Source organism: Bubalus bubalis, chromosome 12 (assembly GCF_019923935.1).
Source record: "Bubalus bubalis isolate 160015118507 breed Murrah chromosome 12, NDDB_SH_1, whole genome shotgun sequence".
Taxonomy (NCBI): domain Eukaryota; kingdom Metazoa; phylum Chordata; class Mammalia; order Artiodactyla; family Bovidae; genus Bubalus; species Bubalus bubalis.
In genome coordinates this window covers 103,146,460-103,167,360 of record NC_059168.1, presented here as the reverse complement: position 1 = coordinate 103,167,360, position 20,901 = coordinate 103,146,460, and the positions used below count along the sequence as shown (strand labels likewise).

Sequence of the window (20,901 nt, the reverse complement as noted above, 5' to 3'; positions counted from 1 at the left end):
CTGCCCACCCTCCCCCCGGAAGGGACCAGCCTGTGATTCCCGTGGAGGCCGGGGCCAGCTCCGAGGCTGAGACAGGGTCTGGGGTCTTGTGGCTGGGCTGGGGCTGACAGCATCCTTCTTTGCTTTAGGATCTGGACGCCGCCACCGGGCCAGGGGCGCCGGTGCTGCACTGGAGCAAGGTGACTTCCGGCATGGTGCTGGGGGACCAGGAGGCCCCGGGCAGGTGGGTGTGAGGGGCCGGGGCTGGGCTTCCTGGGGGGCTCTCCCGGGCAGGGGTTGGCTCGCTCTGTCCAGAGCTGCACAGAGCCTGTGATCAGGGCTGCGTTGGTTTCCACTGAGGTGAGATTGCTGTTACGTAAAGTTAACCTTTGTAAGCTGAGCTATTCAGGGGCCCGTAGCACATTTACAATATTGTGAAACCAACCACCACCTCCGTCTAGTCCCAAAACATTTCATCACCCAAAAGGAAACCCAGTTCCCGTTCTCAGTCACCCCCCACTCCTCCCCTGAGCCCTGAGGCTCCTCCACTCCTCCCCTGAGCCCCAGTCTGCTGTTCATCCTTATGGATTCACCTGTTCTTTCTTTTTTCCCCCCATGTACTGTACAGGAGGTCCTTGTTGGTTGTCCATTTTAAATACAGCAGCATGTACATGTCCATCCCGAGCTCCCTAACTATCCCCTCCCCTCGTCTTTCCTCTGGGCAACTGTAAGTTCATTTTCTGAGTCTGTGCGTCTCTTTCTGTTTTGTAAGTAAGTTCCTTTGTGTCATTTCTTTTTAGATCCCTCATATAAGGGACGTCACACGATCTCTCCCCTTCTCTGTCTGACCGACTTCACTCAGTGTGACAGGCTCTAGGTCCATCCATGTTGCTGCGAGTGCATCATCTTATTGTTTTATGGCCGAGTCATATTCCATCGTATATACATACCACATCTTCTTTATCCATTCCTCTGTCGATGGACACCTAGGTTGCTTCCATGTCTTAGCTGCAATGAACACTGGGTTGCATGTATCCTTTTGGATCACGTATTTTTTTTTCCAGATAAATGCCCAGGACTAGGGTTGCCCAGGACTACGCTATGCCTAGGACATAGGGTCATATGGTAGCTCTGTTTTTAGGTTTTTGAGGAACCTCCATACTGGACTCTGTAGTGGTTGTACCGATTTACATTCCCACCAACAGTGGAGGAGGGTTCCCTTCTCTCCACACCCTCTCCAGCATTTGCTGTCGGTGGATGTTTTTATGATGGCCATTCTGGCTGGCTGGATTCACCTCTTCTGGTGTCTCATGTCAGTTGAGACAGCACAGGGCCTCTGTGCCTGACTCCCTCCTCTGAGCGTGTTTTCCAGGTTCATCCGTGTTGCAGCCTGCGTCAGGACTTCCTTCCTTTTTATGGCTGAGTAATATTCCACTGGGGCATCCCCCACATTTTGCATACCCATAGTCAGCTCATGGACTTGTGGGCTGTTTCCCCCTTTCGGCCGCTCTGATTGAAACATCTGAGCACCTGTTTTCAGCTCTCTTGTGCATTCACCCAGGAGGAGAGTTGTCCGGTCACGTGGTACCTCTGTGTCTCACTCACGGAGGCACTGCTGGGCTGTATTGGCTGTGACCACACCGTTGTGCATCCCCCCCAGCAGCGCATCCCCGCCACACCTTCCTGTGCTGCCCCCTCGCTGCCACTTTCTCTTGGTTTTCACTGCGATGTGCTTTCCTTTCTTGGCGGCAGCTGTGCAGAGGCGGCGCCTCCCCCGGCACCATTGAAGTGCAGGGTGGGAGACCTCCCGCCACCTTTCTGGGGGACTGAGTGTCCAGGCTCCCCAGAAGCTGCCCTTCCCAGTGCTCGTCCCCACAGCGAAGGGCTGTGGGCAGTGCCCTGCGGGCTTCCGGCCAGGGCCAGCCACTTACTGGCCACCTGCCTGGTGACAAGGAGAGGGCAATGTGACGAGGAGCTCACAGCCGGGTTCCGGGAGTGTCATCCACTTGTGGCTGGCGGGGAGGAGCGGACCCAGAGGGGCTGAGGACGGGGTCCCCGCAAGGCACCGCCCCACCAGGAGCTGCCTGCCCTGGGCTCCCTCTGAACCTGCGTCCTGGGTGTGCCTTTGGCAGCCAGCGTTCTGGGAGGGGGCTTTGGGCTGAACCCCTTGGAGCTCAGCACCCACCCCTCTTTGCAGCCGCTCACCTCAGTGGATTGGACACCCTCCTCTGACCCCTGGCTCCTGGAAGTTTCTCTCTCTGGCTCCTTTTTGCTTCATTTGTCTTAAAAGTGCATGTCCCTGAGCCACATCCCCAGATTCAGGGTCCACAGGGCAGCCCGGGGTCTGCATCTCTTTTTAACTTCTCAGGGTTGGTGTCTGGTCACACCCAGACGAGGACACGGGTGCAAAGTGAACACGCACACTGAGCGCACGTGTCGCCTGCTGCCCCACGGGCGGCCCCCACCGGACAGGCCACAGGGGTCCTCGCTGCGCAGCTCCTTCGGCTGGACACGATGCTGGGGGACGTCCATCTCCATGGGCGGGGCGGCTCTAGGTCCTTCATCTGGCTTCGCTGTGTCCTTTTTTTTTAACTTACAAAGATTTCACTTAAAATACACATAACATCCCCTTCATGGACTACAGCCTTGTCACGGTGAAGAGGCTTGCAAAACTCAATGAAGCTATGAGCCATGCCGTGCTCATAGAGCCACCCGGATGGACAGGTCATCCTGAAGAGTTCTGACAAAACGTGGTTCACTGGAGAAGGGAATGGCAAGCCACTCCAGTGCTCTTGCCTCAAGAACACCATGGACAGAATGAAAAGGCAAAAAGATAGGACACCAGAAGATGAGCTCCCTTGGGTCAGAAGGTATCCAATGTGCTACTGGGAAAAGGCAGAGGGCAATTACTAACAGCTCCAGAAAGAATGAAGTGGCTGGGCCAAAGCAGAAACAACGCTCGGCTGTGGATGCGTCTGGTTGGTGAAAGTAAAAAGTCAGATGCTGTAAAGAACAATATTGCATAGGAATCTGGAATGTTAGGTCCACAAATCAAGGTAAATTGGACATGGTCAAGCAGGAGATGGCAAGAGCAAATATCAAAATCCTAGGCATCAGTGAACTAAAATGGACAGGAATGGGAGAATTTAATTCAGATGACCATTATATCTACCACTGTGGGCAAGAATCTCCTAGGAGAAATGGAGTAGCCCTCATAGTCAATAAGAGAGTCTGAAATGCAGTACTTGGAGGCAACCTCAGCAACAACAGAAAGATCTTGGTTCGTTTCCAAGGCAAACCATTCGACGTCACAGTCATCCAAGTCTATGCCCCAACCGCTGATGTCAAAGAAACTGAAGTTGACTGGTTCTATGAAGACCTACAAGACCTTCTAGAACTAACACTATAAAACGATGTCCTTTTCATCAGAGATTGGAATGCAAAAGTAAGAAGTCGAGAAGGCTGTGTTTTCATTCTGTTGATTGGGTCTTTTGACACATACATGTTTTTAATTCTGAAGTAGCCCGAGTTGCCTATCTGTTGTCTTGTTACCAGTGCTTCTGGGGTCATATCCAAGAAATCATTGCCAGCCAGGCTCCTTCCTTCTAATAGGTGCGCGCGGTCGGGGTCATATCCAAGAAATCATTGCCAGCCAGGCTCCTTCCTTCTAATAGGTGCGCGTGGTCGGGGTCATATCCAAGAAATCATTGCCAGCCGGGCTCCTTCCTTCTAATAGGTGCGCGCGGTCCGTCGTGATCACCGCGGTCACAAACGGATGAAGTGAATAGACACTGGGCCTGGCCCGGAAGCTGCTTCCACGTGCACCCCTGCACACGCGTGTCTCCCACGCGCATGGAAACGATCGCCCCCCCACCCCAGGCTGACCCCTGTCCCTTCTCTCCCTGCAGCTTCTGCCTGTGTTTGAACAGAGCCTTGAACCCCACCAAGACTCTGGAGGTGGGAGGCCCCCAGGATGGCTGGGAGGGCGCACCCTTGCTGATGCCGGCCAGCTCCTCCCTGGGGCCCCTGAAGTTCCAGGACCTGAGTACGCACTGCCGGAGCCCGGGTCTCTGCATCTACCTGGACCCTGAGGAGTCGGAGCGCCTGGGCATGCCGGGGCCCCTGCACTTCCGGTACAAGCAGGCCCGGCTGCAGGCCCTGGAGACCATGGCCAACATCCTGAAGCAGCGGATCGATGTCCTGACGGACAAGCTGCGCCGCTCCGAGGCAATGGACGCGCTGGTGGGGCCTGGCCCGGGGCTGCTGCCCTCCAGCTCCAGCACGCCGGCCTGCCCCGGAGCCCTGGTGCCCAATGTGGGCCAAGGGGTGCCTGGGGACTGGGCAGGGCTGCAGGCCAGGCCGCTTCTCTGCACCCCTGGCTTCCTGGACACGGAGACGGTGCGCTGGAGCCCTGGCTGGGAGCGGCTGCAGAGTGCGAGCCCCAGGGCCCGCCACGCCAGCGAGCCCATAGGTAGGGCTACCCCCAGGCCCTGCCGGCAGCCAGGGGACCCCCACTTTCTCCTTGCCCCGGGTCTCTTCCCCTCCCCGCAATTGTCCCTCTGTGCCTGCTGTTGCCCCCTTGCCTCTGGCGGGGGAGGGGTGGGCCCCGGTCCTGAAGTTGACGTCCCGCCCCCTCCCCGCCCCGGCTCCGCAGAGGGGCGAGAACGCAGGACGCCTGTGCCTCCTGCCGTGGGGATGCGGGGGGACCATCTCACTCCCTGCAAAGCGGCAGCCCCTCCCCACCTGTAGGAAGTGAAGTCCGGTAGGAAGTGAAGTCCCGGTGCTTCTCTCTCGAAAGGTTTCACGGACAATGGACGCTCCGAGCTGGACGGGAGGCTGGCAAGAAACGTGGCTTCTTTCCAGGCCCTCAGCCCCTTCCCAGGGAGGTAAGGCTGGGCGCTGGCCTCGAACGCCCTTGTGCCCCTGGGGTGGGCGCAGCCGGGCCGGCAGGGTGACAGCTCCCGGCCTGTCCCGGGGGAGATGCGGGCCTCGGACGCCTCTGGCTGGGCTGTGCGCAGTGGGCCACGTGGGCCCCCAGTCGCCCAGGCGTCCCCGGGTGGTTGGCAGGCTGGTCGTGTCCAGGGCGTGTGGAGGCAGGGGGCCCTCCATCTAGGTCTCTTGCCAGTGTCAGATCCTCAGGATCACCTGCCTACAAGCCCTTGAACAGGCCTGTCTCCAGCCCTGACCTTCTCTGAGGCCACTTCACGCGGGTCCCTTTTCATCAGTGGTTACGGACAGATGACCGGCCTGGGGCAGGGGCACCGGGGGCCCTCAGCAGCCCCGCTGTGCACCCGGCCAGCCCAGCCTGGGCCCACAAGGCGGCCTTAGCAGTCACCGTCCCGGGGACGCTCTGCTGGGCCCAGCCTCACACCAGGCCCCCCGGCCGTGTGGCTGTGGCCACCCCTGGCCTCTCTGTCCCCCAGGTCATCACCCCCCCAGTGCCCTCAGCCCTGGGGCCCTTGTCGGCCCCTGGACTTCACTGAGCAGCTGTGCCCCATCTCCTCCTGCAAGGACTGCCCGCTCCCACCCCAAGAACCATTCCTTCAGCCCCACTGCCTGGAGGTTCCCGCAGGCGTGGGTCCCTGTTCAGCCCTCCTCCCCGGCCAGTAGTGCCCTCCTGACCCCCAGCCCCATCGGCCACCTTCCCAGTGCTGCCCCAGGAGGGTCTCAGACACCCCAGCCCTGCCCCTCTGTCCTGGGGCAGCCATCCCCCCCCGCCCCGCCGGGCAGCCCCTCGCAGGATGCCCCCTCACCTCGTGCAGCCACAGGTCCTCTGTGACTTCAGGCTCCACAGCTCAGAGCCAAGGGGGAGAGGGGGTTCCAGAGGGGGTCAGGCCAGTGGCTGGGGGGTTCCCAGGGCTGGCCAGAGACACGGGGAGGGATCCTCACCACCCGCTTCGCCAGGTGTGTCCTGGGCTCGGTGCCCGGGTTGGGGCTTCAGGGGGCCGCCTGGGGGTGCAGTGCTCATGAACAGAGAGGACAGTGGAGGGTGGAGACTGTGGCCGTGGTCAGAGAGCCAGGAATCCAAGTGGGGCGGGGGAGGCCCTCGCACGGGGCGGGGGTGGTCAGCGCAGATCCCAGGCCTGTGCTGAAAGCACACGCCACCCCCAGCCTGCGTCCTCCCTAGGAGGTGGGGGTTGCCCATAGCACCCCGATTCCCCCAGCGCTGCCCCTCCCCTCCCCTCCCCGCCCCAGCCTCAGTCAGGTTGTGACTTTGTGCGTGTGCTCAGTCGTGTCCGACTCTTTGCGACCCCGTGGGCTGTGGCCCGCCAGGCTCCTCTGTCCGTGGGATTCTCCAGGCAAGAGCACTGGAGTTGGGTTGCCGTGCCCTCCTCCAGAGGGTCTTCCCGACCCAGGGATCAAACCCAGGTCTCCTATGTCTCCTGCGTTGGCAGGCGGTTCTTTGCCACTAGCGCCGCCTGGGAAGCTGGAATGGAATTGTGGCCACCAGTAGGGGTCAGCATTGGGCCAGACTTGGCCACCTTCAGCCCCTGCCCTTCCCTCCTGCTCCTGTCTAGACCTTGAGAAGGGGAGGGGGGATGGGAGGCTCCAAGGTGGACAGCCTACATCTGTACATCCCCGCTGCTAGATGGCCAGCAAGGTCCTGTGGGTTCATCAAAGGTCTCAGAGCCGGGGAGCCTGGGCACGTGGCACCCCCCAAGTCATAGAGCCTTCCCACCAGGCGCACGGTGTCCCCCTCCCCCCCACCTCCTGCAGCCTGCCCAGGCATGGAGAGACTGCAGAGGTGAAATCGTTCAGAGCCATGCCCTGGACAGCCCAGCGCCCTTGGAGCCCAGGATCGGGGCCTCCTCAAAGGCCCCTGGCTCAGCCCCGCCTTCTAAACTAGCCACTCACCGCTCCCCGGGGGCTGCTTTGCAGCCGTGCCTCTGCCCACCTCCCTCAGTGCCCTGTGAGTGCTAGGCTGTAGGGCACAGCTCCGCTCCCCAGGGCTTGCCCATCCTGCCGCCTCTCAGGCCTGTTCCTGAGTCGGGGTGGCTCTCCTCCACCAAGTCCTTTCCTTGCTGGGACCTCAGTGCTCAGTGGCTGGGTGGGGACAGAGCTTGCTACTAGCATCCGGTGGTGGGGACACCAGGGCTTCCCGCCCTGCCCCTCAACCCCCGACGGAGCGGGGGCCCCTGATGCCCACCAGTCCACCCCCAGCCCGTCTGGAAGGAAGGATGGGAGAGTGTGTGGCCCAGCTGTGTGCCCGCCGTCACCCCGCAGGCCTCCCTGAACCTCAGGCACTTCTTTCAGCACCCTGAGGGGTGTGTGCTCATCCCTATTTTACAGATGGGGAAGCTGAGGCTGGCGGAGGAGCAGTGACCTGCTTAGGGGGAGGACAAACCGAGGTTCAGACCCAGGGCTTGGACTCCAGAGCCCGTGGTTTTTCCACTACACCTCCTCCCTGGCCAGTGGTTCTCAAATTGTTCCTCGGGAACTCGTTAGAAAATGTGGAGTCTTCCCTCCCATCCCGGCCCTCCTGAGTCTGATATGCTGGGGGTGGGCCCCGTGATCAGGCGATTCTGGTGAGAACCACTGCCCTAGGAAAAAAGCTAGACCTGTGGTCAGCAAGCCACAGCCCCCAGGACCCACCAACAGTCTTTGTAAATAAAGTTTTATTGGCATGCAGCCACACTCATCATATTTACACAGCGAGCGTGGCTGCTTTCCTGCCACAAAGGCAGAGCTGAGTGGTTTCCGTGGAGACAGAGACCCGGGGGCCCACAGAGCCTGAACACGGATGGTCTGTCTCTCTGCGGGAAATTCTGCAACACGTGATGTAGATAATGGAGGGCGACTGGCTTGGGGACTGATGGCCTTGGAGGACACGGCTCCGTCCTGCCCTTTGCTGATCCCAGGTGGGTGTTACTGCACCCCCCAGGTACTGGGTTGGGAAGGAGGGAGCAAGAGAGTCTGGAAAAGACCCTGCAGCGACCTTGCCCCCCATGCCTCCATGCCCACACATTCCTGGAGCAGCCCCTGCTGCCACTCCCTCTAGGAATGCTCCTCCCCTGACCTTCGGAGCCCGCGGTCAGTACCCCCGCCCCAGCACCCCTGGGGCCATCCCGGGATCAGCCCCTGGGCCAGCCCCTCACCTTCGCAGCATCTCTTGTCTCAGTCCCAGGCCTGCTGCCTCTTGGTGGAACAGTCTTCTTACGCCATTTCCCCTGCGGGGTCAGGGGCTAAGCATGGCAGATGCTCCGCAAACACCTGTGGCTGTGGATCCGGCGGGGCTGGAGGAGGCCGCGTCTCCGTGGCCCACAGGCGTGGCCGTGTCTTTAGTCACTGGAGCGGGTCCTGGGTTGGGTTGCAGGAGGGACAGGCACATACGCTGATGAGACGTGAAGTGAAGCGGGCTGTCAGCACCACTTGTCCGAGCCCAGCACACGCGTCTGAGCCGCAGGCCCCTAACCCGGGGAAGCTGCCGCCCACCTGTGCTCAGCGGCTCACCTGCCCCACCTGGGCTGCTACCCTCTCAGGAGGGGCCCCGGGCCACGCCTTCCTCCTCTTCCCGTGGGCAGACGTGCCAGGCAGCTCGCCCCGATGGAGGGCAGGTCTCTGACTCCAACCAGACCAGTTTGACTCCAGCCTTCTTGGTCGCCCAGCCGGCTGAGGTCCCTCTCCGACCAGGGCCGCAGTGCAGGGCACAAGAAGACGGTGGTGGAGTTAGAGCTCAGCCGTGGGCCCTGCTCCCCCATGGGCCTGGTGGACAGTGCCCCCTAGCTGGTGGCCGAGGGGGCGGAGATGAAGGACTGTGCCCGTCACCCCAGAGCAGGCACTTTGAGCGAGCAGACCGAGGACAGGCGAGGGCTTTCGGGCAAAGGACATTCAGACACGGGCCCCAGCCCTGGACAGTGACCGTGGACGCCAGGTGCTCCTGCCGGGAGCTGATCCCCCCGCAGGAACGAGCACTGAGCCCCAAGTCACTGCTCACAGATCAGGCCCTGCTGAGCCAGGGGATCCTGCGGGGGCAGCCACCCCCTGGGCCTCCGGTCCCAGCCCCAGCCCCTCTTTGGGCCTTAGGTGTCCCTGGACGCTGGGCCTGCAGGAGCCCAGCCTCCTGGCCCTCCCCCAGCCCCCAGCTGTCTCCTGCCTCGAGGGTGTTCACTGCTCACACGGGTGTTTGTGTATCTCCAGCTCACTCGGGGTGCCGGCCACGCCGGACCCCTGCGGCGGCTCCCTGCGGCTGGAAGAGACGCACTCGGCCAGAGGGGCAGGCTTGGTCGCGCCCTGGACCCTCCGGAGCTGTGGTAAGGGCGAGCCTGAGAATAGGCCCTGGGCTGGCTGGTCAGGTGGCCAGGGAGGTCCTCTGGGGACCCCCTCCACTGCCTGACGCTCAGCGAGGCTCTGGGTGTAGAGGTCCTTCCTTACGTGGAGCATATCCTCGCGTCGGTATTAAAGCTTTTTGGAGGCTTTCGGGGCCCGGCCGCTTGCTCTGTGCTCCTGCCACGCCTCTGTCCTGACTTGACCCTTGCCCTCATGAGGGTTGAAGGCTTGCTTCATCCACAGCTCTGCTCCTGGGGCCCAGTCTTCTGCCTCCTCTTCTGCCGCCAGAGGGTTTTTGTTTTTGGTTACAGCAGAGACTTGCCCAGAACCCTGGAGCTGGTGCACAGCTGGGGCCGTGGGGGTGGGGCGCCCGCCAGGTACCCTCCTGGGTTCAGGCCTTCATCCTGGCAGCGTGCAGAGTAGGGCATGAGCCGGCCTGTGGGATGCTCTGCCCAGTGGGGCTCAGGGAGGGGGACAGCTGGAGGGCTCTGGCCTGGCTGGGGACCAAGCGCTGTTTTGAGAGGTCTGGGATGCGCATCCGTTTTATCCTTTTTCAGTTGGTTTTCTCCAAAATAAGAATAAGACGTGCTCACATCTGTAGGAGAACTGGGCTCCTGCAGGTGCATTCAGAGTGAACCCCGACCCCTGCCCCGCTCAGGAGCAGCCCCAAATAAAACCTCCTTTACGGGCCCAGCAGAGTTGCCTGTCTCACAAGGAGGGCGGTGAGGCCTGTGGGGTCCGGTGGCCTGTGAAAGGCCTGGGAGGCAGTTAGCAGTCCCCCAGACCCCCCGGTGCCGGGGAAAGAGGCGGGCAGGAGGAATTTCAGCCTTGTGCTCTGGTGTCCCACCGTCCTGGGTTCAGAGCTGCCACCAGGCAATGGGGGTGTGGGGGACCCCTCATGGATGAGCAGCTTCCCAAGGCGTTACCTGCAGCGGTGCCCCCAAGAGACACCTGCCCCTCCCTGGAAGACAGAGGGCCCCTGAGGCCAGGCTGGGCAAGAGGCGGGGAACAAAGCCCTCTGCGGACCAGGGGTGGGCACGTGTGAGCATGTAGATACGTGTGTGTGTGTTGGGGGTCCCGGGCCCTCTGAGAAGGAGGGCTCTGTGTCACTCCATCCTGCAGTCAACCTCCCCCCACCGGCCCAAGGTCTGGGAGACCCTCCCGGCCTGGGGAGGGGGCTGCCTGGGAGCTCGCTAGTCTCTTGGCTCACCCTCCCTCTGCTCACTCAGCACCAGCTCGCTGAGGACCTGCCAAGCCTGGCATGGACTGGGCACCAGGCCCTGCCTTCAAGCAGCCTGCCTTTTAGGAGGTGGTGGGCAATCAAAAGATGCCCCAATGACCACTGCAGCTGTCAGATCCTGCGCAACCAATGCCCGGGGGAAAGTCTGCCCGGAAGTGGGTGGACGCTTCCAGCACCAGTTTCCAGGAAGTGTGGCCCAGTGAGGGGCATGAGCTGCCTGGGTGCCCAGGACGGGCTGGGACCAGGACTTGGGCTCAGATGCCAGCTCTCTGTCCACCCCTCTCCATTGTCTTGGCCGAGCAGGAACTGGGAGCTGGGGCACCTGTGATTCGGGCAGCCCTGGCCCCTTGGGACCATCAGCTGTGCCCAGTCTGTCAAACGGGGTCACACTGGGACTCAAGGGCCGAGACAGAAAGCAGTGGGCCGGGCAACAGCAGTGCCCTTGGCCTCCACTCCTGCTGGTCTGCAACGCCAGCCCACTCTGTCCTCTCGGGCTGCACAGCCCACGTGTGCCCTGTACTTGTGTCCGCCCACGCAGGGCAGGCCATGCCCGGGGTGGTGGCAGGGAGGTGGTACAGTGTCTCTGTGGACAGGCAGACCCACCCAGATCCCATGGGGAGGGCAAACAAGGGCATCCTCCTCTCAACATCCCAAAGGGGAGGGCCGTCCGCTGCTGGTGGACAGGACGACATGCCTGGATGGCGGACCACACGTCAAGGGTGGGAACAGTGCGAGCTTTCCCATGAGTCAGCACTTGAGTGGGTAGCCTGGGTAGGGAGCCAGGGCAGGGCAAAGGAAAACAGATCAGCAGCCCCTTTGTGCCGAGCTACCTCTTCCCCAGGGGTGCCTCTCGGCGGGCAAGGGCTGGGCCACAGACCTCCCGAGGAAGGAGGGGCCTGGCGCGAGGGTGCCCGGCTGCAGCCCGCCAGGGGGCCCCCGATCCCCCGCTGTGCCCCCCAGGTAGCAGAGCCGAGGCAGGTGCTCCTCCCCAGCCCACCCCCTCCCACAAAGACTGCCTCCTGGAGCCTCTGAGGTCTGTGTGGGCAGAGCTGTGGGCCAGGCCCCCATCCCCCACTCGGCTGAACCCCAGCAGGCCAGGTGCCAGGCCAAGTGCCGGGTCTTCCAGAAAAACCCGCTCCTCTCCCAGCTCTGCCTGCAGGCCGCCTCGCTGGGAGGCCAGGAGCCAAGCAGGATCTCAGGAGCCCGCCACCAAGCAGTGCGCACAACCCAGAGTGCAGGCGCGGGGCACTCCCACCAGACGCCTCCTCCAGGAAGTCTCCCGGATGACACGGGCTGGGTCGGGTGCTCTGCTCACCCATCTCAGCGTGCTTGGTGGGAGTGAAACTCACGTGTGTGCCTCTGTCTCTGTGGGCTACGAGAACCTGAGGGTCCGGCTCTCCTTGCAGCCCCGGCTCCTGCCTGGCCAGGTGCTTGGGGAATATTTGCTGAGTGCATGAATGACTTCCTAAAGGCCCTGAGGCCCCCTGGGTCTGTCTGTTTCACGCATGGCAGCTCACTGGCCTCACCCTGCCGCCAGGCAGGTCCCAAGCTCATGCCCCTGTTCACGGAACAGGAAGCCCGTGCTCAGAGAGGCATAGCCCCCACCGCCTGACAGTGAATGGCAGAGCGGGGACTGGGGCCCAGCCTTTCTCACTGGCAGCAGGGCCAGCCCAACAGCCCTTTCTGCAGTGACAGAAATGTTCTAAGTTCTGGGCCATATGATCTGGTGCCCAGCAGCCACGTGTGGCTGTGGGGGCCTCTGGAACATGGCCAGAGCTACCGAAGAGTAAAGTTTTACATGTTTGTTTCCTCTGAGTTTAAACGTGAGCAGGAAGGGTGGCTTGCCATTGGACAGCAAGGCTCCGGTCCTCAGACACAGCAGCCTCTCGCCCGGGCGGGGCCCCGTCAGCTCTGTTTTGGTTTGAGGCCGCGGGCCCCCAGCCGCGGCGCGGTCAGGGAGAGCTCACCTGGTCCTCATCGTCCCCATCGCCGTTGGCAACAGTGCCAGTCGTCACGTATGTGTTTAATCGTCCCGTTGGAGCCACAAGGCTGCCAGGCGCTCTGGGGTGGCAGGTCGTGCTGGATTCTTGGGGCCACTCCCCGATGGTCATCAGGAGTTGGGAAGCGAGGCTGGTACCGTCCTCTGCTCAGCAGGGCCGGCTGCTTGGGGGCCCGGGCCGCATCCGTCTCGGGGAACACTTGCTTTCTCCCGGATCGCAGCTCAGAGCTCGGGGACCCACAGCCCGGGGTCTCCCTGGTGACCTGTTGGAGGTGCTGGCCTGGCCAGGGATAACCAGGAAAGGTCTGCACCTCTTGGAGCAGCAGCGCTGGGGGCCTTGGCTCTCTGAAGCTTCCAGGCCCCTGGCAGAGGATCTGCAGGAACTCAGTGGAGGACCGGGGCACCTTTTTCCAGGCCACAAGCAAAAGCAAAGGAGTGGCCCCTTCTCCAGGGAACTGCCAGGCAGCTGGGAGCATGGGGGAGCATGCCAGGCATCCCCCAAGTGCCACGCACGTCAGCTGGCCGGAGCCCCCACCCCTCCCCTGGGCTCCGTGCTGCAGAGAGTCCTCAGCGGCCGTGGAAGCGCCCAGGAGCTGGCTGGCTGCTGTTCACAGCTCTTTGGCCGCTCTAACGTGGGATGCTGAGCTGCTCCGTTTTGGGAAGCAGGGCGCCATACTCCTCTCTGCACAGTCACTAGGGATGAAGCAGGAGCTAGTCCAAGAGCCACCAGGAGGGCTTGCCGTCCACAGACCTGAGGCCTTTCCCGGGTGGGGAGCCCCCATCCTCCATGCTGCCGGCTCTCATGGGGGTCCTGCCGAGAAGATGGAGGGCGGGGCCAGAGGAAGTGACGCTTGCCGCCCCCGCCTCTGACTACAGTCACCCCCCGCCACCCCAGGCAACCTCCAAAGGGCCAGGCTGGGTCCCTGGGGCCCCCACCGGGAACCAGAAGCCCTCGGCCACCTGGGGAGCCTGAGGTTTCCAAGCCTGCACTCTGGACAGTCCCAGGGAGGCTGCAGGGCTGTGCCCCTCAGCCTGGGTCACCACACACCCACGGGGCTGCGACCCTTATTAGGGCAGCCACTAGGTATCAGAGCATCTTACCACGGGGTGTCCCCGCAGAGGCACTCATGGACTAGCGCTTTTTCCAGGGCACCCAGCGAGTGAGTGATGAGCCAAGGCCTGTCTGGCAGCAAAGCCTGTGTTCTTGGCCCCGGCCATGTGTCTGCAGCCTGGGGTCCCTGCTCCCAGGGGAGGGTGGCCGAGGGTCAGGCAGGGAGAGCCCCCCAACCCCCGCGGGAGTGGGCAGGGTACGTAAAGCAGCAACCTGTCTCCTTGCCCCACAGGCTGGGGGCCCTGCCCACCCTCCCTGGACGTGCAGGGAAGGGGTCCTCTCCCAGCGCGTGTCCTGCAGGCCCAGGCCGGGCGAGGGGAGGCCACCCAGCCACCGCTTCTTGTGGTTTCTGCAGGTCCGCTGTCTGATGTCCAGCAGGAGTCGCTGAGCTTCCTGGAGTCCCTGAAGGTGTGTAATCTTTAGGCCGCTTCTGTTTGGGGGTCCACTGGGAGCAGCTTTCACCCCCTCAGGCTGAGTGGCAGGGGCCCCAGAGTTGAGAGGGAGGGAGGGGAGCCTGGAGCAGGAAGGAAGCCCAGGGCCCCGGCCAGGCCGAGGCGGGGAGGCTGCGGGCTGGGGAGCAGGGTGATGGGCTGCACGGAGCGGTCCTCCCGGGGGGACGCTCTGTAAGGGTCCAGTCCTTGGAGGTGACACTGCCTGCCCTCTGAGGCAGGGGCCTTGCCAGGGAGCGGGGGCAGCAGGCGGGGGCCCCGGGGAGCCCTGAGGCTGCTCCTCTCCTCCCTGCAGCCGGACTGGCGGGAGCAGGGGCAGGCGCTGGCCCTCCTTCGGCGGCAGGCGGAGCTGGAGGTCTGGGAGGCGCAGAAGGCCCTGGGGGAGCTGCTGTCTAGACCCAGGCTGGAGGTCAGCCGGCCAGCCCGCCACCTGCGGCCTGGCCCAGCCTAGGAAAGGCTGGTGGGAAGCGTGGGTCGGGTCAGCCCGGGGAAGGGGGCCGTGGGTCCCGCCCAGGCCGAGGGCCTCCGAGCGCAGCTGCCCTCAGGGTAGGCCCTTGGTTCTTCCTGGGACCCCGCCTGGTCCACCCTCCACAACACCCGCCTCCTTCCTGTCCTCGCAGCCGCTGAGGGAGGAGCACTCGACCCAGGCCAGGCCAGGGGCGGCCCTGGAGCTGGAGCGGCCGCAGGTGCGTGTGGATCTGGAGGCGAGGACCTCTCAGAGTGCCGCGGCAGCCAGAGCCAGGTGTGGCCCCCACTCCCAGCGTACGATGGGGCCGGGTGGGGGTCTTGGGCCGCGTGGCTCACAGTCTGCAGCGCTCTCTCACCTGGCAGCTCACAGCCACTCCTGGGCCGAGACGCGGCCACGCCCTCCCCGAGTCCCCAGGATGGAAAGAAGAGTTGGGCGGATGCGTCAGCTCACGCGGGTAAGTGGTCTCAGAACCGACCCTCCAGCTACCCGGACGGCACAGCTTGAGCCCCGCATGGGCCCTGAGGGGGAGGCTGGGTCAGGTGCCCAACAGAGGGGCTGGGGAGGGGGCAACCCACCCATGGCCTCACGGGGCCGGTGGAACTGAGGTTTGAAAGTATTCCAGTAGTGAGAGTGGACTCTAAAGACAGCTGAGCGCCAAAAAATGGATGCTTTTGAACTGTGGTGTTGGAGAAGGCTCTTGAGAGTCCCTTGGACAGCAAGGAGGTCCAACCAGTCCATCCTAAAGGAAATCAGTCCTGAATATTCACTGGAAAGACTGATGCTGAAGCTCCAATCCTTTGGCCATCTGATGCGAAGAACCAACTCATTGGAAAAGACCCTGATGCTGGGAACGATTGAAGGCGGGAGGAAAAGGGGATGACAGAGGATGAGATGGTTGGATGCCATCACCGACTCAATGGACATGAGTTTGAGTAAACTCCGGGAGTTGGTGATGGACAGGGAGGCCTGGTGTGCTGCAGTCCATGGGGTCGCAAAGGGTCGGACACAACTGAGGACTCAGCTGAACTGACCGATGCCACAACGCACCATCAGGTATCACTGCCTCCTGCTCGTTAGGGCAAGCAGGGAGCCAGTGAGCCAGTTAGCAGACACACTACCCCACCCACCCAAACCGGGGGCAGTGAGCCCAGACTACAACAAGAAAGCTTTCACTTAGATGCCGAGTGAAACAACCCAACAGCGCGGGCCGTGGCCAAGTAAGGAGGCGTGGTGGGCGGGTCGTCCAGCCCTGTCTGTCCTGCTCTGGTCACCTTCAGGGTGACTGTCACCCTCCCGCTGAAATCCTGAATACAGCCCATCTCTGTCCCTTGGGGAACAGGAAAGCCCACACTCTTCCCAGGTCTGCCAATATGCCCACCTCTGTCCCTCTGAGCGGTCATTCCTTGAGGCCTCTCAGGTGCTGGCCCCGTGCATATCCAGTTGGATACTGGATCCTGTGTTGGCAAACAGAGTTCCCTGTGTACAGGCTGCAGGGACAGCCCAGCACAACCTCTGGGAGTTTGAGCCGTGGCTGGGCTGGTGGCAGCAGACTGACCACGCTCCCTGGTGGCATATGATGGACTTGTTTGCTCCTGTGATGGACTTGTGGTTTAATTTCCTCATGGTCAGTTCAGTTCAGTCACTCAGTCGTGTCTGACCCTTTGCAACCCCATGGACTGCAGCATGCCAGACCTCCCTGTCCATCACCAACTCCTGGAGTTTACTCAAACTCACGTCCATTGAGTCAGTGATGCCATCCAACCGTCTCATCCTCTGTCATCTCCTTCTCCTCCTGCCCCCAATCCCTCCCAGCATCAGAGTGTTTTCAAATGAATCAGCTCTTCGCATTAGGCGGCCAAAGGATTGGAGCTTCAGTTTCAACATCAGTCCTTCCAATGAATATTCAGGACTGATTTCCTTTTGGATGGACTGGTTGGACCTCCTTGCAGTCTAAGGGACTCTCAAGAGTCTTCTCCAACACTACAATTCAAAAGCACCAATTCTTCGGTGCTCAGCTTTCTTTATAGTCCAACTCTCACATCCATAGATGACCACTGGAAAAACCAAAACTTTGACTAGATGGACCTGAGCCCAAATACGTAGAGATGTGGATCTATCTTGGTGGATGTTCTGTGAGCTCTTGAAAAGAAACCCTGGTGTTGAGAACATCATCATTTAGGATTACCCTGTGCCCTTGGTGGACCCACCCCTTTAAAACTCTGCCCTCGCGGGACAGCCCTCTGTCCCCAGCGACCCGCGCTGCTCTGTGGCCTGCTGTGTCTCATCCAGCCATTCCTGCATCCCCACAGCTAGCATCAGACAGTCCAGCTGGTCTGTCCTCTCGATCCTCCCACTTGTAACGAATGTGTTTTCGTATTTCAAGTGTGTTTCTTGGAGGCAGCCCGTAGGTAGATCTTGCTCTTTTGTCTTATTATATTTTATCATTCGGTTTTCTCTGTTCGCCTCTGAGCTGTAATTGGCTTCAGTGGTTGACCTAGGATTAAGAGCGGCACCTGCGGTATGCCTTCACGTGACATCCCACTGGCTCACGCAGAGCGGAAGGCCTCACAGCCCTTCATGTCTTTTCTTCTGGACTTTAGGCTACGGTAGTCATGCATTTTACCTTATAACTCCACAATACATTGTTATGTTTTTAAACATTCAAGAAACTTTTAAATTTTATATATTTATGTATCTACACATACATACACATGTATGAATACCCATACGTGTATATATGTGTGTATGTATACATCACTTCAGTTCAGTCGCTCAGTTGTGTCCAACTCTTTGCGACCCCCATGGACTGCAGCACGCCAGGCTTCCCTGTCCATCACCAGCTCCTGGAGCTTGGTGAAACTCATGTCCATTGAGTCGGTGATGCCATCCAACCATCTCATCCTCTGTCGTCTCCTTCTCCTCCCGCCTTCAATCGTTCCCAGCATCAGGGTCTTTTCCAATGAGCTGGTTCTTCGCATCAGGTGGCCATAGGATTGGAGTTTCAGCTTCAGTATCAGTCCTTCCAATGAAAATTCAGGACTAATTTCTGTATTTTCTTTTCTGATTACATTTATTCTTTGATTAAAGTCTTTTTTAGATAAAGGCAGGTCAGGGACATGACTGGGATTGGGGTGTGTGTGGAGGGAAGAACCATACAGTCCTGCTCCATTTCATGGCCTCTTGAAGATTTGGCTGAAGCTTTGTGTCTGGGTGGGGAGGGTTGTGCTGTGGTGGTGGTAGATTAAGTTGCCCAGACACCCTAGCTCAGTGAAGACTTCCTGTAAAAAAGGCCCCTGGAACCTTATATGACCAGCCATGCCTGTTTTTTGTCCTCAGAGCCTGTGCAGGAAGGGAGACCAGCCCAGTCCCCCTCCCAGCTGCCTCCAGCCAGACTCTGGGAGGAACCCAGGTTCCAGGTACAGAACCCGGGGGAAGGGGCTCACAAGTGGGCCCCAGGGGAGGCACTGACAGGAGGTAGGGGACGCAGTTCTCCGTCCCTGGGGACATCAGGTCTTGAGACCCACCCCTCCTACAGCCTGCACCCAGGGGGACTCTGCTGCAGGTCCTGTGTGAAGGGAGGCTCTCCACGCCACGGGTACCACCCACCCTTCCAGCTTACACCCGCTCAAGCCCCTTCCTCACGGCTGGGGTGGCAGGTGACATCGGTTTGGGGCAGGGCTGGCCCAGGCAGTGCTGACTGCACATGTCAGGGAGGGGGGCCCAGTCTTTCCTAACCCTGCAGAGCACAAACAGGTGGCCGGCTTGAGTGCAGGGCCAACAGGACAAGGACCCCACCCTGCCTTCTTCGGGAGCCCCCAGTTGAGAGGAGGACAGTAACGTGTCCCGGGGAAGAGGGGCACGACATGGAGAACAACGGGGCGGCCAGTCCGGGAAGGGTCCCTGGAGGCGGCGGCCTCCTCCTCGGGGAGCTGGGTGCTGCTCCCAGTCGGAGACAGTGGTGGCCACACGGCCCGGTCGGCCCGCCCCACCGCAGGGGAGCCGGACGGGGCCCCGGAGCGCGGCGCAGGTACCCTTCAGCCGCTTCGCGATCCAGATGCTGGAGCAGAGCCTGCGGGAGGAGGACCTGCGCGCGCGGCACCAGGCCGCGCTGCTGCGCCTGCGCGAGAAGGCGCTGCAGGAGAAGACGCGCGCCGAGCTGGCCTGGCTGGAGCACCGGCGAGGGTGAGCGCACGCGCGCCGTGCCGGCCCGCCCCCGCGCCGCCCCCACTCGGTACCCCCAGGGTAAAGTGCTGCTACCTAGGGTCATGGGCGTTTGGAGAAAGTTTGATGCGACCAAAAGTACCAAAAGGTGAATACAGCGGCTTTGAAACCTCCCCTAGCCCCACATCTGCGAGATCATCTCTGCCCATTTTCCAGGCTGTCTTGGCAGGTCTTGTTAGGGAGATACACAGATAGCATTTGGAATAGACTGCTGCTGCTGCTGCTGCTAAGTTGCTTCAGTCGCGTCCGACTCTGTGCGACCCCATAGATGGCAGCCCACAGGCTTCCCCGTCCCTGGGATTCTCCAGGCAAGAACATTGGAGTGGGTTGCCATTTCCTTCTCCAATGCATGAAAGTGAAAAGTGAAAGTGAAGTCGCTCAGTCGTGTCTGACTCTTAGCGACCCCATGGACTGCAGCCTACCAGGCTCCTCCGTCCATGGATTTTCCAGGCAAGAGTACTGGAGTGGGGTGTCATTGCCTTGGAAATCAGTCCCGAATATTCACTTGGAGGACTGATGCTGAAGCTGAAACTCCAATCCTTTGGCCACCTGATGTGAAGAACCGATTCATTGGAAAAGACCCTAATGCTGGGAATGATTGCAGGCGGGAGGAGAAGGGGACAACAGAGGATGAGATGGTTGGATGGCATCACCGACTCGATGGACATGAGTTTGAGCGAACTCCAGGAGTTGGTGATGGACAGGGAGGCCTGGCGTGCTGCAGTCCGTGGGGTCGCAAAGAGTCAGACACGACTGAGCGATTGAACTGAACTGAACTGACACGCCACTGTAACTTGAGTTTTCATTTAAAAGTCAAGAAACCCTCTCCCTGTCCCTGCATGAGCCTTATAACACCCAGCGCACCCAGCGCAGAGACAGCAGCCCCCTTAGCCGCACTCTAACTGGACCTCTGGGGCGTCTCCAGCTCTGTGCCCTGAGTCATGAACATCCCAGAGAAGAATTCCTTAAGGTGGATTTGTGGAAGTGGAATTCATGTCAATGAGGACGTGTTTTTTACAGCTACCTGTAGCTCATTCCAGTTAAGATTACTGGCGGTTTACAGTCGTGCAAGGCTGGGGGTCTTCTATTCCATGATGACTCCCACCTCCCCAAAAGGGCCCTCTGGCTGGGCTGGGGTGCCAGCATGGGAAATACGCTGTCCTCCCTTCCTCTCTCCAGGCCCAAAGGTGGTCATGAGGGGATGGGAAGAGTGACAGTCTGGACTGGGGCCACTGGACCCCTCGGGGCTCCCCCGCCTGCCCACGCATGGCCATCTCCTCCCGATGGCCCTGCCGTGAGAACTGGGCATGCCAGGTCCATCTGGATGGCTCAGGCTGGCCAGGACTGCGGTTTTCCACACCCACGGGCAGGCCCCAAGGTCAGCAGTCAGTCCAGTCAGGCCATCTCCTCTGCCAGGTATCTGAACAGCATTGGCAGCTACACAGCGCTGGTGGCCTTGGCAGAGAAGCAGAACCAGGCCCTCAGCCACCTTGAGCGGGAGCTGGTAAGGGCGGGCTCCCGGTGGGTGACCCCGAGGGGCTCCTGCTACTCTCCGGGGGCTGGGAACGCGAGCACCCCACCACAGAACTCCTGGGTGCTTGGCACCCTCCAGGGCTGCTCAGGGCTGCATGGGGAGCATTCAGAGCTCGTGGGGGCAGCGCGGTGCTCTGACCATTGCAGCCTCTGTACAGTGGCCGGGCCTCTCCAAGCCTCATTAGGGGAGAACTGCAGCCGTGCATGTTTTGGTGGGGTTGTTGGAGGGCTTGGCCCAGCTAGCATGGACCTCTGACCTCAGAGGGGACTCGCAGCTTCTCTGAGCGCAGTTTCCTCATCTGGGGTCAGGGGCCACTGTGCTGGTGTCCTTTGATTTTGGTCTCCAGACAGCCCTGTGTGGGGTGGGAGCTGGATGGAGAGACTGAGCCTGGGGGCTGGCTCTTGTCTTTCCTGGGGTCCCTCAGCTGCGAAGGGAGGGGTGGTGGTGGACTTGACCTCCATCCTAGAGGACATATGTGGACCAGGGAGGTGGGGTGGTGGGTGTGGGGCTTCCCAGGCGGAGGGTGCAGCAGGAGGAGCCCAGGAGACCGTGAGGAAGGGATGGAAGGGTTCCAGTTATCAAATGAGGCAGGGGCCCTGGGGTCCCTTGTTGTGGGTGGAGACATTGGTGGC

At 61.0% G+C, this 20,901-nt stretch overlaps 1 protein-coding gene across 17 annotated transcripts in view; it reads left to right on the top strand.

The window, feature by feature from the left end:
- CCDC187 (coiled-coil domain containing 187) overlaps positions 1-20,901 on the top strand; it is a 54,065-nt gene that overhangs the window by 18,934 nt on the left and 14,230 nt on the right. For 16 of the 17 annotated variants that reach the window (XM_044926623.2, XM_044926625.2, XM_044926621.2 and 13 more), the window contains 11 exons: positions 129-223; positions 3,888-4,450; positions 4,778-4,865; positions 9,118-9,230; positions 13,952-14,004; positions 14,341-14,454; positions 14,666-14,787; positions 14,877-14,968; positions 17,851-17,930; positions 18,509-18,696; positions 20,152-20,239. In XM_044926623.2, coding sequence (XP_044782558.2) covers positions 129-223; positions 3,888-4,450; positions 4,778-4,865; positions 9,118-9,230; positions 13,952-14,004; positions 14,341-14,454; positions 14,666-14,787; positions 14,877-14,968; positions 17,851-17,930; positions 18,509-18,696; positions 20,152-20,239 — 1,596 coding nt within the window. The remainder of the gene's footprint in view (positions 1-128; positions 224-3,887; positions 4,451-4,777; positions 4,866-9,117; positions 9,231-13,951; positions 14,005-14,340; positions 14,455-14,665; positions 14,788-14,876; positions 14,969-17,850; positions 17,931-18,508; positions 18,697-20,151; positions 20,240-20,901) is intronic. The other variant, XM_044926622.2, reaches the window with a different exon arrangement.